This window comes from Seriola lalandi, unplaced genomic scaffold, assembly GCF_002814215.2.
Source record: "Seriola lalandi dorsalis isolate HSWRI2012SDOR001 ecotype SW California unplaced genomic scaffold, Sedor1 jcf7180002054677, whole genome shotgun sequence".
Classification (NCBI taxonomy): Eukaryota; Metazoa; Chordata; class Actinopteri; order Carangiformes; family Carangidae; genus Seriola; species Seriola lalandi.
Genome location: NW_019525230.1, coordinates 1,596,514 through 1,612,869, shown reverse-complemented (window position 1 = coordinate 1,612,869; position 16,356 = coordinate 1,596,514). Strand labels below are relative to the sequence as shown.

Here is a 16,356-nt window from a genome sequence, read left to right as displayed (position 1 = left end):
GTGTTGATGCCATGTGTGTTTCCAGATGAAGCCCCAGCTGTTGCCCAAGGCGCTGACAGTGCAGTGGTTGATCTCAGCCTATGGCTCCTACAGCCGTGCCTCTCGCAACCTGGCAACAGAAATCCAGAACAGTGACCTGGAGGACATCGAGATGTGCCGCATCATCAATGACCGCATCATGGCGGTAAGATCTCTACAGTGAAGGGTTTAGTATGGAGACATTCTGTGGAAAAGCAACTCTCAGCATGTCTCAATGGTGCAGTATCTTTAGAGATGTATAATTACAGTTATATGGTCAAATCTAAAAATAATCTAGTGTTATTTGTTGTATCGCTAAAGTTGCACTTGAAGCAGCTATAATCTGTTTTTATTATTAGAATATATGCGATGACCATGTGACTGTGTGAAGGGGGTCACTTGAAGTGATGAACCTACAAAGAATTAACACCCAAATTTGCAGTTCTCCTTTTTACAGAGCTTGATATCAAGTTCCAGCTCATTGTTTAGCTGTCTGTTCTGCAGCCTTACTGTTTTGATTTGCTCTCACTGCTCTTGTTGTTTTCAACTGCAGCTGGTTTTCAACAAAAAAGCTCTGATAAAGTTACCGTACACTCCCCGCAGAGCAAGAAACAGCAGACAGACATATTTAGAGAGATGCATTTAATTCACATAAGGACTGTAAATGATCAAAATTAAGTTTTTCTTTAACTAATACTACTTGTAGTGGACAAGAAAGCTAAAAAACACATTTTGTTTGAAGGTATTTCGTTCTCCCTGCGTCTTCTGTCAATATTATCCAAAGGCAGATTGTTGTATTTTCATTTTTCCAAGGTATAGGTTGTATAGCTGAGCATTTAGGTGTAAAATAACCAGCCTACAAAGGCATGACATCAAAAAAAAAAAAAATCCTTCCTCCTTCATCCCGTGTTTTTCCCCTTGTTTCTGCAGGTGGAAAGGAACTTCCTGTCACCCTACGTGTCTCCCAAAGATAGTCCTTTCCGCCACATCCTGCTGGGCTCTGGCCCCCACACTGTCACAGCTCTGTCCAACCATCTCGACGCCCTCAGGAACGACGACCCCGATTCGGACGCCGACTTGTTCCGCAACCAGTTTGCCTTGGCGACCTGGACCATTCAGGGCTGTGCCAACTCATTAGCAGGCGACATCTGGTCCTTGGATAATGAAATCTAAAAAATATCCCCCCTGTTCCCTTGTTCATGGTTTTGCCCTCTTATCACAACTGGCAGTGTGAAAACCAGAACACATCACCTATGTTCAAAAATTTTCAACATTTCAGCTGCCTCATCTCCCTCCTTTCCGTAATTCTCCATAAGGCCAAATATTAATGATAAAATGTGTGTAAGCCTTATGAACAACAAAATCGTTCAGTTGTTTCAGGAGGTTATTTTTTTCCACTGCTTTAGAAAGAGAAATTCTTTTATTTTAACATGTGGCACTTAAATACCACAATATTGAGAACTTGAATGCTAGTAACAACGAGACAGCACAGAATACCAAGAAGTAGATTACTACCACAACATACATTATTTTGGGCAAGGTTTTGATTTTCAAAGAAGCTGCTAGATGTGTGAATAGTTAATACTCCTTATGATTCAACAGTGATGGTATTGCTGACAGTGCAGACCATCATGAGAGGCTCAAGACAATTCAGAGAAGAAAATTGTTGTTGTGACAGTGCTTGACCAGATGATGGAGACAAAGTAAACCATATGTTTTTCTTTTACTTCAAAAGGAGTACAATGTGTAACTTCATTCATTTGTCAGTTTTGAATTGTTGGGTGAAGCAGCAACTAATAATTTGAATTGAATGTTTTAGAATTCATTATACAAACCAAATCACTCTGCTCTGTTTGTTGAGGCTGCAGCCACTAAGTGTAGTAATATTGCAAAATTGTGGCATGTTCCTTTAAGAGTGGGCTGACAGCCTGAATGTGAAGCAGAGATGTGAGAGAAATAAAGATGCCTCACCTCGCTGCTGATTCTTTCTGCAATAAACACTACAATGATAGATATGGGCAGGATTTGTAGTGGGGCAAGTAGAGGTATATCACAACATAGTATTAACAGGAAATGTCCGAAGATGGATTAGTTTTACTATAAACTGTAGTTGCTTTTACTTATAGGCTAAAAAAATCAATAAATGCCTATTTACACAACAATGAAAATAAATAAAGATGGTACAAATATTTCTAAATAAACAAGCAATTTGTCAATTAAGCATGATCTTTTTGGTAATGCTTTAGCATTATTAGTGTTTTCTATTTTAAATATACTCTAAACATTTTTGACACCCCTTCCTTTTCTCGTCTTTTTAAAGCAAAATAATATTGTAACTAGAAATTTAACATATTCCCTCTTGCAATAAAGAATGAATACAACAATGCCCACTGGACTTTTTTATTCATTACACTCAGATGTTTACCACAGTTTCCAGTGACAAATAAAAAACAAAACAAAATAAAAGGGTTATTTTTAAGAAGCAAATACACTAACTATATAACTAACTAACTGGTACACAAACGAGCCAGTTTTCCCTCTCTGGAGTGATCCGTCTTCAGACACATAGACGATCTTTGTGTTGTACAAAGACGGCAAGGACCTGACGCCAGCAGCCTCAGCACTCAAACCTCGGCTGTGTTTGCAGACAGGTCTGGCTGTGCAGGGGAACCACTCAACACGGACCGGTGCAAACTTCATTTAGTGTCAACTTCATTCCCGCCACGGCCGAGGCCCTTTAAATCGTTAGAGATGCCAGGACTTGTGAACTTGTAGCCGGGTTACTGGAGTGCAAAAAAAACACACCGGAACAGAAGGTGACAACAAGTGACAGCAGCTGAGATTGACAGGTAGGCACACTCACTGATATGACGACTGTAACCCATAACAAACATTAATGAACTTCATCATTTCTCTGTCAAAATATTGGCTTTGTGAAAATGCTACTCTGTGGGGTCAGAGTCGTCTAAAGTTTTTGCCAGCAAGTTTTTGAAGCTGCGTGGCGGGAAGGAGCCAACAGGTGAGAGCTGCTGTCACTGCCTCTATTGTGAAACACTGCAGCACTTTGTTACACAATCTTAGTCACTGATGGTGCTAACATTAACAAACTGAGATGGACTGACATGTAGTCGAGAGGTTGCTAAACGGCAAAGGTGTCTCTGTGTCCTGTGACACATTCAGACAGGTAGCTTAGCTGTAATAACACCCCCAGTGGCAAAGTACTGAGCTTTTAACTAATTAATAAATAGGCATTTTTCACGGAAGACATTTGGACATGTTGCAGTGAGAAAAGCACAGGTGTAAATAATCAAATTAGTGATGGCTGAATTCCAATTAGCTTCTATGGGTCCTGGTATTGTGCGTTCTGGCTCCAGCATCTTTAATGCTATTAGCAACACCCTTTACTCCTTCCAGTCAAAATGTCTGCTGTGTGAAATGCCTATGGAAAAAAAATGAAAATGAAAAGCGTAATGTGTCACTCAGGCTAGCATGAATCTAGCTGTGGAGGTGTTTACCCTGTTTCTCCCCCTGCAAGTAAATATGACAAATGTAATAAGTGAGTATTAACCTTCCTCTCTAAGTGAATGTATAAAACACCTTACCTGTGAAGGCGTAGTGCAGCACTTACAGATAAGGAATAAATATGAATGCATACTCATACTCTAAAGGTATTTCTTATAATTAGTGCAGAATGCTCCTCATCACGAGGAAACTGGTTAGTCTTGGGACTTTTTTCAGTAAATTGAATTAGTTAATAAGATCAGCAAGAAATCTTCTGACTCTTGAATTTGAACCTCAGTCTTTCTGTGTGTTTTACATGAAAGAAAAACTTGATGTGATTGTGATTTTGCAGTATATAAAAGTTCATCCAAGAAATGTGATCAATTCGATGAATAAAATATCCCCAAGTACAGAAATAAAAAAATATAAAATATGCAGCTTAGCATTTCTTGTTCCCACTTGCTGTGTGTTATCGCCCCCCCCCCCACACACACACAAACACATGCACACAAACACACACATACACATACAAATACACACACCTGGTGTCAGATTGTCAGATACTAGGCCTGAGGGTAGCAGAACAACACACACACACTCACACACACACGTCCTCATAGAGAAGTTACAACAAGCATTAGGGATTGTCAGCTGCTGTCAATATTGTATCATCATTATGCTTGAAGTTTCTCAATGGAAACACTCTTAATCCTTTTCTCTTTCTGCCACCCACACACACACACACACACCTGTTATCACGTCATACACACACGACCAACTTGCTGTAATAGCCGTCATTATCTGTCGATCTATGAGTAATGCTCATGGTTTTGTGATCAGTTATGTGCACATGTAAGCCATGTGCACATAACTGATTTTTTTATCGGTGCAATTACCTGTCATGGTTGCCAGTGTTTAACTGTAAAATCGGATTGATCCACTGTCTTCCAACGGTGTAAAGTCCAGCTAACTCACGTACAGTAGACTGTATTTATTTAGAATTATTTCTTGTCTAATATGCATCTCAGTTCAGTTTATAGCGGACAGTCAGTTGACATTTAAGTATCTGACTTTATAAACCTTGTAGTATGATGATAATTATTGGCTTTCAGTTTGATACAAAAGTCTATAAGGGTCTGTAAATAGAAATTTAAAGGAGCTATTTGTTCATTTTTTCTATTGCTACATAGCCAACATTAGCTTTAACAGCTGTTTACTTACCAGTCTATAAGAAATGTTGAAAGGTCAGCATCAAACTTTATACCTTTACTCACCAAGAGCTGTCTCTAGTGCTGGAAAGCAACGCTGATGTTAAATCTTGTTTTGCTTCTGTTTCTATCACGTCTTTTCTTCTACAGAAATTAGCATGCTAAACAGCTAGCTATGGCCTGGTTGGCCCATCTCATCACTTTCTGATTGCGACTCTGTGTAGCATCCAGTCTAGTAGCACTGCTCAGAGGATGTATTATAACTTCTTTTATTGCAACTGCAACGATGGCTGACGCTCTTCGCAAGCAACAGTCACTACCACCCAGCTCGGGAACGACAGTGGAATCTTTTTCCAATTTAATGCAGGACTCTAAACATCTTTAATGATTCCATTGTCTCTATGTTTGTGTTTTACCATGTAACTGGAAACTACTGGATAAGACAGTGTATACAACACCAACTTAACTACCTTTTATGACAACAGCCTCTGGTTGATGCTATTTGAGGTCAGAGCAATCTTTCTCCACCCTTGTCTGCATGAATCTGTTGCACAGAATAGACAAAGAGAGACAAGTTGCATTGACTGTAGCTGCTGCTAGAAGATATGCAGGATGTGACGTCCCTTCTAACATGCTGAAGCTTTGATGTGGTTAGCGTGTTATGTTTGGTTTTGAATTCAATCAGCTGCCCTATAGTAGAGCTGTCAGTGTAATGGTGCCATGCAAAACCTGTTATTATACAACCGGCTGATGATCTCTCTTCACCAGAAAGGGTTGCACGGTTTCACAGCACACTTTGGGGTCTGGTATTGTAGTAGGCACTTGGAAATATGTTATTGATTTGACATTAAAAAATGCTAGCAATACAGTTTAATGCAGTATCAGTGGAAAGACAAACTAGCTTCAATATCACATCCATTAACACAACATGAAACTGGAGAGAGTAATTTTAATGGAAATTATATTGTTTGAAAATATTCGACTTCATGCAGTTGCAGAAAAGCCTAATTGATTACCAATATCATTTATTTGTGACTGAATTTGATTTTAAAAAAAAAAGAGTTATTGTATTTACAAGATTATTTTGTGTTTCCAAAAGGGTAAAAACAAATGACAGTATTGAAAAATTTGCATTTCCTCTCTGCTCAGGAAATCTGTCCGTCAAGCATTGGCTCAGTACCAAATCCAATGCAACACATACAGTGCTAAATCTGCTGGTGGACCATGATGTCTGGCCTTGGTTTCTAAAATTAGGGGCTGCAGGGTGTAATTCAATCATTAGTGAAGAGTATGATTCCCTTCATCTCTTGCCAATGCCCTGACACCCCTCACATCACCATAGACATAGATTTGACTTGGATTGCTTCCACTTCTCACAGAGCGTAGCTAGTAAACGTCTCAGTGGGATCGCACTGTGTTTGAAGTGGCTACAATCCAACGCTCAAACCTTTGCTTCCGCTGATTATTACTTCTTGTTTGTCTATGCTGATAGTGGGAGTGTTCACATAAATACACAGCTTAGCAGTGGAGGTGCTGTATCGCAGATAGTTTTGTGAAATGACTTGATTCTTGTGAAACACCAAATCCTGGTTGAGATACTGTCCCGTCTCCCACCTTCCTGTGAAGTGATATTGTGATGTTATCAAGTTAGTTACCGGATGTTCTGTTAGTTACTAAACTAGCAGGATGACGTGACAGTCATATGGCATAAATGCAGTTAAACACATTTACTGACACAAAGTCAGTCATGCTGTCTTCACTAAGGACTAATTTAGTGTGAGTCAGTCCGGCCAAATGTTTACGACTGGTACGGATTTTTATGATTTACATAATGGATCGACAGTTAGATTACATTGTACATTTGGGGTTATCACACTTTGACAGGTGCAGTTAAGACACAGACTTGTATTTTTTTTGTAATTTTGTTTGTTCAAATATTCAGTGAAAGGCATCCCCCGAGCAGTAGCCTAGCTTAGACCTGCAGCACTTTTGAAACACCTTTACCCGTTCAACAGTAGTGAAATGATGAACCTTTGATCGATTTACTAGTTCTGATGTTAAAAGTTTGCCTCACCTAAATTATGAAAAAAAAGTCCAACTTTTCCTCAAATACCATGACTGGTGTTAATAGAGATAGTTTAGGTTTTATTTGCCCAGGTTTCCACTGACCTTTTTGTGGTTTCTTTGGAATTACTTAATACAAATTACGCAGCTGAACATGGGGCATTGATGGTGGGATTTAAATGGTCATTATATTTATTTATATAATGTATACATAAATATGTAAACATATATATCTATAGATCTATAGACAGATTTATCCTGAACATGAAGAAAAAGGGTTTCAGAAAGAGAGCGAACTTGTTGAGCATCACTTTTTGTCACATATTTGTTAATATTTAATAATGCCACAATTGTAGAAATGACGGAGCTATAACTGGTCTTTGATGTGTTCAAACACAGAGCTCTAAAGATGTTCACATTAAAACTATGATTACTGCTCTGAGTCAGTTAGATTACAGATGATTGAACATGTAAAATGGATTGAGAGGAAACTGTTTGTCAATACTGGCCTGATGCCCAGTGAGCAGTTAGCAGTTCAGGAACTGTGCCAAATGTTGGCAGTGCCAACTCCATAACAGGATCTCACAGTGTTACACCACCTTCCTGAAGGATGAAAAAAATCTCAGTTGATGACTCAGAGCAATTCATGCTGTAGTTCATACTGCAAGTCCAAGTGAGCAATAAGAATGATAGGCAGGGATAAGGTGCTGGTGCTGCTTTCAGCTTGACTGTTCAGTCGGTTTACGAGCTGATAGTGAATAATATAAAGACGTGAAGCTGATTGACACGTGATTCTGTTACAGTTTTAACAACCTTTATTACTCTTGATATTATAATTAGTATGAAAGGATAAGGCTGGTGATTTTTTTTGTATTTTTATTATTTTAATCAAATCCCATGAAAAGATCGTAACCAATAATTAATTGATGCTGTATAGTCTGGTAGTGCTTATTTTTCTGTAACAAAAATTGTTTAAAAAATGAGCCACATCGTTGCACTGACTGACATGTTCCTTCTTTATGATAAGTTAAGGCTCTGTAGTTTATTTAGAGTCAGTCTTAAATATGCTGTCCTGGGTAAATACACATTACAGCAACAAGTGTGTAATAATCTGCAGCTGAAAATTGTCCTGTTTGAGTAACATTTGATAAAAATTACAGTTCCCAGCTGTTTTAAAAAATTGTATTGCCTGATTTAAAATTAAATGAATAAAATTAAATTGGACACTTAAAGAAAAAAGATGTCAGGGTTTTGCCAAAGACAGCGAAGGGAAGTTTGGGAAGTATTGAGAAAGAGTCTAATCTTGATGTTTTCATGAGCTTATTTTTGAAGCTGTCGCGACTGACTGCAACCATTTTGTGAGAGTGTGAGTTAAAATTTTACGTGGTCAAATTCGTGTGAGTGTATGATGATCATTAGGCTGTTTTAGTCCCCTGAGACACAGCTGATGATGAGAGTGCAGGTGCAGGCAGGGAGAGACCGATTGGTCTTTCAGTAAGGAAGAAAAAGTCCTACCATCAGCTGTGGTTGAGATATGTTGAGGGAAATGCTATGCTGTGTGTGTATTGTAGAGAACTCTAAACTTGTTATCAGGTCAACGCAGTTTAAGCTTGAGACTTTAAAGTTGCACAACAACAGTAAGAATCACAAAACCTGCACAGATGGCTGCTAGACACGGGCGATGTCATATAGTCAGATCGTCTTATTGTTACACTACGAAATTTGCCAAGAGGGGGCACAAAACACTCTCTCTGTCGCTCGGAGTGAACACGATCACAGTAGGATGACAAATGCACTAAACGTAATCAGAGCTGTCATTAGTCAGCTGGTCAGAGTGTAGGCATGAGTGCACACACGTGTCTGTGTTGCAAGCATCAGTTATGTTTGGGGGATGCTGACGTGAAACAGGGCAAATTAATTTTAATATTAATTTAATGCTACTACTACTACTAATAAGTTATTACATTAATGGAGAAACAAGACAAATATCGTATCGTATATTGGTGACGCTCTGATGAGCGTCAATCACTGAGATCATCGTCCATTGGCACAACCCTAATGGCTGCATCACCCCCTCACCACTTCTGTTCAGTGGTTAGATGAGAGTAATCACTCAGTAGAGGAGAATGAAATGGTCCTCAAGTTCAACACTGCCTGTAACATAGTGAAAGAGAAGCTCCTGATAGGTCTGACAAAATCATGTGCTGGTGGAAAAGTCTGGAGCCCTGAACCACAAACTGACTTTGTGGATAACCCTCTAATTTATCAAGCTTCACCTTTGCAGTAATGTCTAGCTTTTCCTTGACTGACTGAAATTTAAAAAAATGAAAAACTACACAATATGTAATGCCCTGTGTAATGTCTCTTGGTGGTGTTAAATGCTATGTTGAATTCTCTATTACTCATACCTACTGTTGGTGTATGAATGTGTGCGACACAGCAGTAGAGAGATTCCTTTACTGCCTCCTCTGTTAGTGAGAGAAGATTATGTTTCACTGTCATCAACTCTCCTTACTGTCTCCTCTTCCTCGCTGACTGGCAGAGAAAGTGTAGCTTTCCCCCCCGCTGTATCGCATGACCCACTGACGGCAACTATCCTTTGTCCTCTGGAGGGAATATTGTTTTCCTGGCCTGTCAGTCCCTCCCTTATAACCACAGTAGCCTGAACATGGGAGTATTATCATTCAGCGTCCATAGAAACATCATCACAACAAGATTAGTGGTGATACTAAACCGAGTCTCATGTATAATACGAGCTAAACTGTTAATTTTCATGCTGCGGTTAAGCTCATGTCATGAGTACCTGATATGTTGCTGTTATATTTTGCCATAGAAATCATACCCTGTATAAACAGTTAGTAGTTTAAGACAAAGACCATTGTCATTGTTCAAGAGGTTCTGTTAAACTAAAGATGATGCAATTCAAAACACTTTTTTTGGTGAGTGGTGCCATGTTGACTTCATCAGTGGGGGGAGGCAGCATGAATGAAAGGCTTTTCTGTGGACAGTGGAGTGCATGAATCAGCAATGACTCTGCAATGGAAAAGACAGAGGCAGGCTTTCTATTTAGCCTGATGAATCCTGGTTAATCATACGATTTATTTAAAAAGACAAAGAGGTTGGAGACAGGATGAAGAGCTGTACAGTCTAATGCGGTCTAATACAATAGTCGTGTAATAAATCCTGGCTTCATCAAGGCTGTAATGTTCAGTGTTCATTGAAACTGTGTTAGTGTTGATAATTCACCTGTTTGAGCATTTTGGAGACTGCACTTGGTATTGGTAGATAGAGCTGTGTGTCATCGGCATAACAGTGAAAGTGGACGTTATATTTGCAGATAAAATGGGATTGAACCTCGGGGGACACCATAGGGTGAGTTTGCGGAGAATGAAACTGAGCCGCCCATCGAGGTCACCATTTTCAGTCGAATACTCGCTCCATTTCTATTACTGACTTCTGCTGAGGTGCCAACAAGCAAGGCAGTTGAACACCAACTCCAGCGGTTTCCCTGAGTGACCAACATTAAAAGAGCGGTACTTTATTAGAAAACAACACAAAAACAATTGCTCAGTGTCAACCTCATGGTGGTGCTATACGAAAAAGTCAGGAGATCATCATGGAGGCCTCATCCTGTGGAGACCACGAATCTTCCACCTGGACTTAAGTGGTGGACTGACTGAGCAGCAGTCCCATCGTTAGAGCCATTCTGCTATATGGTCAAAAAAATAACTATTGGAACATATTCTTATTGATTTAGACACATTTTTGAACATTTAGCATTTTTGTGCAACGGCATAATCAGAAAACTAATGTCACATTAAATCCTTTCCACGGTAAATATTAGTAAAGAGATAAGAAAACATGACTCTTTTCTGGTCACTGTAGTTGATCCTATGACCTCAGGCATGAGAGCTAATCTTGTGTTTTAACTGGCCTCTGAGCTTAGTTGTGTGTGTGCAGTTATTTTTTGGGCTTTCTTACACTCTCCAGGGACTGGGTGGTGTTTGTGTGTCTTTATGTGCCAGGGTGGGGGCAGCAGCCATGAACTACCTTCTCCTCCATGTCCACTGACACTATTGCATGACAAAAATGTAAAATGAAGTGATGTCGCCCTCGGGCATGTTGCAGATTATTGTCAATAGAGAAATATGTTACTCTTTTAGCCTCCGCTGCCAATGAATGTCGATAAACTAATGACTTGCCCGGGGATTTATGTCAGTTAAAAGCTGCCAGTCCGTTGATTGTGTGTATTTGTTTACAGTTCATGCCTGTGTGATTAGAGTGTAACTGTCGTGCATGCTCGTGTCGCACTGTTCAGTCACATACGTAGTCTGTTTTCTCACAGACAAAGGAGTCATTTGTGGAGCGTATGCAGGGAGGAAGAATAGCTTGGTCTTTCTCCTTGTTTTGAACTTCTCCTCTGACACTGTAGGCTCCAGTCAGCTACTTTACTAGGTGGTGGGTGGGCTGTGTCCTCGTGTGTCCGTGTGAATCGCATTGATTCATTCATACTGCCCCTCTCCTGCATAGGGCCCCTCAGGCATTCCTACCCCAGCCCCCAGACCTGGCTTGGAACAACGTCAAGTCGATTCACATCCAACATTAGAAGCTGCTTCCGGTTGTAGCCCACTGTAGGTTATTGATTCAGTGAATCACAGTTTCATGTTCTTTTGAACTGTGTTCTCTGTCAGACCTTGAACTTGCTCCAACGTGATTATACTGCGGATTAGTCAAAAATATGAAATTCATCTGACCACATTGGTTTCACTTTTCAGTCTTGCAACAGTCTTATAATGAGAGAGTTACTCATCCCTTTTGGTTCACCCAGTGCAGGTGTTGCCAGCACTCTGCTTGGTCATGTGTGAAAAGTGTGAGTGGGTGGGTGGGTGAAAGCTTGGCGGTGAAGCAGAACTTCACCGCAATAGCTGTAAAGTTTGATTTTCCTTGAAATAGGAAGGAAGATGAACAAAGAGTAGAGGAGGTTAACATAAACTAAAGGGTTCTCATTTAAATGATCTCCATATACCTCAAAATGATACAGTATGTAGGAACTTCTGATGGTCATCATTTTGTGTGTACATTACTGAAGTGTTCGGACCCACCATTTTAATCAACAAAGAATGAACTCACTATCATTTCAAAAGAACCGTCGTTTCCTGTTGTGTAGCTGAAAATTTCTCAAGACTGGATATCTGATCATGCAAATGGTAGATAACCAAATTCATTTATTTTGTCCTTTCTGTCAAAAAAAGTGCTTACTGTTATCCTGTGTGTTCATCAAGTGCACAAACTGTGTGTGTCTCGTAAACGGCTCCAAGGCTCTGACTCATTCTCTCATCACAATATTAAGTCTCTCTGCTGATGCACTAAGAGCCGTCGGTGCTGCTCACTTGATATAATTTTTGGACAATATTATTCTTCTATTATTGCTGTAGAGAAATTTTAACCTTCCATCAGACTTTAATGCGACCATTTCCTTTTTGTTTCCTTGCTTTTCTGGTTTTCCAGGCAGTTCCTGCAACATACTCCTGTGTTTGTGTTGGCCGATGGATGGAGATGAAATCATGTGAGGGTGTGCTAATCTCACAGTGCCATGGACTTGGGGCCTCATCTGCACGTTGTTGGCCTTCTGTCATCAACCTGAGGGGAGCATCTACAGTGTCAGAGCTGACGCTGGACTCAGACCAGGAAAGAGAACCAGGTTTCTATGGATCAGATATTGCAGGTAAGAAGACATCCAGCGTCTCAGACGTATCTGTACCACTGAGTTCTCTGCAGCTGGGTGTCACTTTGAGCTGGGCATGTTTTTGCTGTAGTGTACACTGTTTAAACACTGACACAAGTTTGGGTTGTGTGTTTTATCTGCCACACTTTCTGTTTGCTATTTTGTCTCGGTGTGTGTGAGTGTGTGAGCTATGCAGACATGAGGTCATGCCAAACGGTGACTGTGCTCTCCTCAGAGCAGGAAGGCTCACAGACCAGCTCACAGTACGTCTGAATGGGAGCTATTCACCTTGGAAATGCAGAGGAGCAAACACTGGGGTTGATGTCATGTTGGTTTTCATGTGTGAATGTGTGTGTGAGTTTGGGATAGAAAACACTGAATCTTGTAAGTCTTTATGGTTTCCTTGCGCATACACACTTAAAAAACATTAGATGGAAGTGGTTTACCATTTCCTGTTTCATCAGGCTTGTGTTTGCGTATCCACTGTGGACGAGCTTTGTCCACGATTTACTGATTATCAATTTGCGGGGCACAGTCACCGAATAACAATTCTTAGCTAATGAGGAGGAAGTGAGAGTCACACTTGCAGCTTTAATAGAAAACGCTGTGTTCTGTCCCACGCACAGGATGCTGGCCAGCCAGCCACTCCCTAACAGGTGTCTGCAAGCCTCAGTACAAAGAGAAATAATAATCGAGTGTGTGTTTGAGAGCTGAGATGGAGTGGAGGGAAAGTGAGAGGAACAGTATGTGTGCCTGTGAATGTAGGAATTGTGCCAGCATGCCTTTGTGTGAGTGGGTGCACTCACTGACACTGTATGTATGCTTTTGTTTTGTGAAGCGCAACACAAATGAGCGAATGTTGCTACCAGGCCTGTTGTTTACGTATCAGAAGCCGACCGTCAGCGGTTCGTTCTGTAAATGACTCTATAATTGGAGCAGGGTTGAGGGCGGGGGGAGTGGCAGCCTTGTTAAAGATGCTTATCTCACAGTAATGTTAAGGTCAAGTCAGGCTTCCTTCCTCTGTCAGAGGGGATAGTCCACTCTCTGACTCAAACGTTACATTTGTAGCCTCAAGTATTGTAGTGAGGAACAATTTTGTTCAACTTTTACTTAAGTACTTCCATTTCACATTCATGCTACTTTTACTTCACTACATTTCAGAGGGAAGCATTTAAAATTTTACCACATTCATTTAATGGCCATTGTTGTAGGTCAAACAGCCCAGCAGTATATGAGGAAGTTGGCTTCACTTTGAGCCATAAAATGAAAACACTGAAATGATGCAATAGTAATAACTTTAGTGCTAATATTTGTAGATTTATATTGAGATTGTGATACTTTAATCCAGGTGAAGGCTGTTAGTTTACTAAACGTACTGCTGTTGTTTGTAAAAGACATGGCCTGATCTTTGCTGTAGCACACTGGCACATTCATGTTTATATCAACAGAAATGATAAAGAGTTGTACCATGCAGCGTAAGTTTGTTTAAAGTCTAACGTCAAGTAAAGCGCAGCAGATCACACATCGGAGCTTTGAGTTTGCATCTTCTGCTTGAATTGATTGAATCCAAACACCATAAAAATGTAGATGTAAATGCAGATGAGCCAGCGTCAGTCACAGATGTTTGTCTGTGGCCAAGAAAAATAAAAATAAAACTCTTGTTATTTGGTTATAAAGATCAGACATAGTGATTTCCAGATAGAGAGGGAGAGTTTGGAAGCAAAAATATATTTATATATCCTGTTAATACAGTTGTGTTTAAATGGAATAATTTAAATTGAAAACAGACAATAAATGATATTTTTGTACAGTTGAAAATTAAAATCAGTTAAGTGGAAAACTCAAGTAAATGATCCCCGTAAGGTTTACTGATCTACCATTCATACTGGAAGTTATGCTACCCACAATCCACTTCCCAGAAATCTTGGTAAAATCTAATCTGTGTACCTGCATTTGCAGAAGAAGCGGGAAAGGAGATGTTTCACATTTTAGCCTGTGATACTCCAGAAAGGAATTCATGCTTCCTGGAAAGCTGCTTGTTATGCAGGATAAAGAAAATGCTAGTGCGAAGGAAGCTAGACGGAGAAAGAAGGAGGATGGAGGAAAAGGGACTAAAAGGGAGTTGGGAAGCAGAGAGGAAGCTCCCAGAATAGCAGCAGCGACTAGTGACTGTGCTTTTTGTGGAGAGTGTCTCTGAATGCTTGGAGGGCCTGGGGGGCCCAGACTGACAGAGGAGAACTCGGAGGAAAAGGAGCCTCTGGGAGTCAAAGTGTGTGTGTGTGGGTGTGAGAGAGAGGACAGTGTTATTTTAACCCTGAACCTACATCCGGCTGTCACACCATACCCCCCCTGATGCTCCAAGTCTGCGTACTCCTCCATCAGTCTACCAGCAGACCAGTTGTCACACGTCTCACTGTCGTCTTCACTCCTTCCTTAGCTTCCTTTAGCCTTAGCTCCTTTCACCTTTAGCTGTTTGTCTCGTTTTCTGTTCCTTCACACAGACACACAGCTATTGTATTACCACCCCCCTGAGGACTGGCGTGCTGTCTGCCGCTTCCGGGTGTATTGTATGTTAGCTGTTGTTAACAAATTAGGTTTCCTGATTAAGTGACTCTGTAATAGATCACCTTTTGACACCGGCAACTCACAGCCACAGAATAGACCAAAGCTCCCCATAGTTTTCAATTGAATCTGAAAACTAAACCTCAGAGTATTGACCAGTAGGTTCCTGTGAATACTCTTGTAAACACAATCTGGCCCTGACATTGTGTATCATCTGCATCTGGTTTCATTTTACTTACACTACGCCTCTGAGGATTAGATCCGAGCTGGGAACCTTTGTTGAATGTCATACCCACTTTTCCCTCCCCCTGTGCTCTCTGTCTGTATCTTTACTGTCCTACCAACAACGTCAAAATGCTGAAAAAATAACCCCCAAAAAATGACATTCAGTTATTTCACAATCTGAGCGTCAGTCTTATATTTTTGTCCCTTGGTAACGGCTGTTGGGGCTGGGAGTGCCAGTCACAAACCGTCAGTGAATCAGAGATGGTCTAAAACACTTCTCTCTGCATAGCGTAGTGGCTCCACATCCATTAATAAAGCCCGAGGGCTCACCTGGTGGAGCGCATACCATTTAGGCTTAGTCGTACACTGCAGCGGCCCGAGTTCAAGTTCAACCTGTGGCTCTTTGCTGCATCATCATGTCATGTCATGTCTGGAAGTGGATCCGTGATGCGACACTTGTTCACTTGGGCTGCTTCCTGTTTACTTTCGATCTGACAGTCATTTGACATTTCTATTTCTATCTAATTTTTTTGGCAAGCTGCAGCAAGATTATGCTTCTCGCTCCATCCATGTCGTTAACATATTAATTATAATGGACAAATATTATTGATACATGATGGTGATATGATGACTTGTGTTGAGCACTGAGTTTGTGTGTGTGTTTCTGGGAGAAAGTACAGACTTCGGTTTGTAGTCTTCCTTCATGGTGATCATATTTCCATTGTATTTTTACTGTATTGAAGGTTTGCTCCAGTTTTTTGACAAGATTATCTTTATGTTCGCATATCGTAGCGTATCGTAGCGTATCGTAGCGTATCTTTTTACCACAGGGTACAGTGTATTGTTTTTCTCTCTTATCTCTGTAGTCTGCTCAATCACACTCACTCCTGGGTAGAGTGGACCGGAAGAGCAGCTTATATATTGACCAGACACACACACACACACACACACACACACACACACACACACCTCTGCGGAGAGTGATGATGCAATTCCCCAGTCTATATTGCAGGTCTGTGACAGAGCCCACACATACACACATACTTGCACGCC

General features: G+C 40.6%; 2 protein-coding genes across 5 annotated transcripts in view; both read left to right on the top strand.

The window, feature by feature from the left end:
• Positions 1-1,993, top strand: part of LOC111666515 (transferrin receptor protein 1-like) — a 22,333-nt gene extending 20,340 nt beyond the window's left edge. The window contains exons 11-12 of the mRNA XM_087178129.1: positions 17-184; positions 949-1,993. Coding sequence (XP_087034255.1) covers positions 17-184; positions 949-1,191 — 411 coding nt within the window. The 3' untranslated portion in view covers positions 1,192-1,993. The remainder of the gene's footprint in view (positions 1-16; positions 185-948) is intronic.
• Positions 1,994-2,631: 638 nt separating this feature from the next.
• The window catches only part of tnk2b (tyrosine kinase, non-receptor, 2b), a 70,430-nt gene continuing 56,705 nt past the window's right edge, over positions 2,632-16,356 (top strand). For 3 of the 4 annotated variants that reach the window (XM_087178125.1, XM_087178123.1, XM_087178124.1), the window contains exons 1-2: positions 2,633-2,867; positions 12,300-12,516. In XM_087178125.1, coding sequence (XP_087034251.1) covers positions 12,499-12,516 — 18 coding nt within the window. In that variant the 5' untranslated portion in view covers positions 2,633-2,867; positions 12,300-12,498. Of the gene's footprint in view, positions 2,868-12,299; positions 12,517-16,356 lie in introns of all 4 variants that reach the window. The other variant, XM_087178121.1, reaches the window with a different exon arrangement.